Genomic DNA, 2,803 nt, shown 5'->3' on the forward strand with positions numbered 1-2,803 from the left:
AACACTGTCCATGGATAACACCACAGTGTGGGCAACACTGGCCATGGATAACACCACAGTGTTGGCAACACTGTCCATGGATAACACCACAGTGTGGGCAACACTGGCCATGGATAACACTAGAGTGTTGGCAACACTGGTCATGGATAACACAATAGTGTTGGCAACACTGACCATGGATAACACCAGTGTTGGCAACACTGTCCATGGATAACACCACGGTGTTGGCAACACTGTCCATGGATAACACCACGGTGTTGGCAACACTGTCCATGGATAACACAATAGTGTGGGCAACACTGTCCATGGATAACACCACGGTGTTGGCAACACTGTCCATGGATAACACCACAGTGGTGGCAACACTGGCCATGGATAACACCCCAGTGTTGGCAACACTGGCCATGGATAACACCCCAGTGTTGGCAACTCTGGCCATGAATAACACCACAGTGTTGGCAACTCTGGCCATGGATAACGCCACAGTGTTGGCAACACTGGCCATGGATACCACCACAGTGTTGGCAACTCTGGCCATGGATAACACCACAGTGTTGGCAACTCTGGCCATGGATAACACCACAGTGTTGGCAACACTGTCCATGGATAACACCACGGTGTTGGCAACATTGTCCATGGATAACACAATAGAGTGGGCAACACTGGCCATGGATAACACTACAGTGTTGGCAACACTGGCCATGGATAACACAATAGTGTTGGCAACACTGGCCATGGATAACACCACAGTGTTGGCAACTCTGGCCATGGATAACACCACAGTGTTGGCAACACTGTCCCTGGATAACACAATAGTGTGGGCAACACTGGCCATGGATAACACTAGAGTGTTGGCAACACTGGTCATGGATAACACAATAGTGTTGGCAACACTGACCATGGATAACACTACAGTGTTGGCAACACTGTCCATGGATAACACCACGGTGTTGGCAACACTGTCCATGGATAACACAATAGTGTGGGCAACACTGTCCATGGATAACACCACGGTGTTGGCAACACTGTCCATGGATAACACCACAGTGGTGGCAACACTGGCCATGGATAACACCCCAGTGTTGGCAACACTGGCCATGGATAACACCCCAGTGTTGGCAACTCTGGCCATGGATAACACCACAGTGTTGGCAACTCTGGCCATGGATAACACCACAGTGTTGGCAACACTGGCCATGGATACCACCACAGTGTTGGCAACTCTGGCCATGGATAACACCACAGTGTTGGCAACTCTGGCCATGGATAACACCACAGTGTTGGCAACACTGTCCATGGATAACACCACGGTGTTGGCAACACTGTCCATGGATAACACAATAGAGTGGGCAACACTGGCCATGGATAACACTACAGTGTTGGCAACACTGGCCATGGATAACACAATAGTGTTGGCAACACTGGCCATGGATAACACCACAGTGTTGGCAACTCTGGCCATGGATAACACCACAGTGTTGGCAACTCTGGTCATGGATAACACCACAGTGTTGGCAACACTGTCCATGGATAACACCACGGTGTTGGCAACACTGTCCATGGATAACACCACAGTGTGGGCAACACTGCCCATGGATAACACCACAGTGTTGGCAACACTGTCCATGGATAACACCACGGTGTTGGCAACACTGGCCATGGATAACACTACAGTGTTGGCAACACTGTCCATGGATAACACCAGTGTTGGCAACACTGTCCATGGATAACACCACGGTGTTGGCAACACTGTCCATGGATAACACTATAGTGTGGGCAACACTGGCCATGGATAACACTACAGTGTTGGCAACACTGGCCATGGATAACACAATAGTGTTGGCAACACTGGTCATGGATAACACCACAGTGTTGGCAACTCTGGCCATGGATAACACCACAGTGTTGGCAACTCTGGCCATGGATAACACCACAGTGTGGGCAACACTGGCCATGGATAACACCACAGTGTGGGCAACACTGGCCATGGATAACACCACAGTGTGGGCAACACTGGCCATGGATAACACCACAGTGTTGGCAACACTGGCCATGGATAACACCACAGTGTGGGCAACACTGGCCATGGATAACACCACAGTGTGGGCAACACTGGCCATGGATAACACCACAGTGTGGGCAACACTGGCCATGGATAACACCACAGTGTTGGCAACACTGGCCATGGATAACACCACACTGTGGGCAACACTGGCCATGGATAACACCACAGTGTTGGCAACACTGTCCCTGGATAACACCACAGTGTGGGCAACACTGGCCATGGATAACACCACAGTGTGGGCAACACTGTCCCTGGATAACACCACAGTGTTGGCAACACTGGCCATGGATAACACCACAGTGTTGGCAACTCTGGCCATGGATAACACCACAGTGTTGGCAACACTGTCCCTGGATAACACCACAGTGTGGGCAACACTGGCCATGGATAACACCACAGTGTGGGCAACACTGGCCCTGGATAACACCACAGTGTTGACAACTCTGGCCATGGATAACACCTTGCAGAACCAATTGTGGGGGAATATATCAGGATTATTGACGAAGAGGAGAATTACACAGTGAGGTAATGGAGAATCATTGCCAGACATGTGGCTTTATTGAGCAAATAATTACAGTACAGTTACAACCTGCAATAACACAAGCCATATAATATACAATACTTATAATGAATAAACAGTGCTTAAACTATATATATAATAATAAGCAAACTGTACATGACTAAAGCTAGAACAAATAGAAAATAAACTAGGAGTTAACATTCAACTAACCTGTACAC

General features: G+C 48.9%; 1 protein-coding gene across 1 annotated transcript; it reads left to right on the forward strand.

Annotated features, from left to right (window-relative positions):
- The first annotated feature begins 206 nt into the window (after window positions 1-206).
- On the forward strand, window positions 207-1,730 carry LOC138364800 (outer membrane protein A-like). The gene has a single exon (XM_069324777.1). It carries the CDS (start codon window positions 207-209, stop codon window positions 1,728-1,730), a length of 1,524 nt encoding a protein of 507 aa, XP_069180878.1.
- The last annotated feature ends 1,073 nt before the right edge of the window (window positions 1,731-2,803 follow it).

Source organism: Procambarus clarkii, chromosome 14 (assembly GCF_040958095.1).
Source record: "Procambarus clarkii isolate CNS0578487 chromosome 14, FALCON_Pclarkii_2.0, whole genome shotgun sequence".
Lineage (NCBI taxonomy): Eukaryota > Metazoa > Arthropoda > Malacostraca > Decapoda > Cambaridae > Procambarus > Procambarus clarkii.

Bases quoted from the DNA above. Each gene is read 5' to 3' on its own strand.
- LOC138364800 (XM_069324777.1), top strand. From the start codon at position 207: ATGGATAACACCACGGTGTTGGCAACACTGTCCATGGATAACACCACG.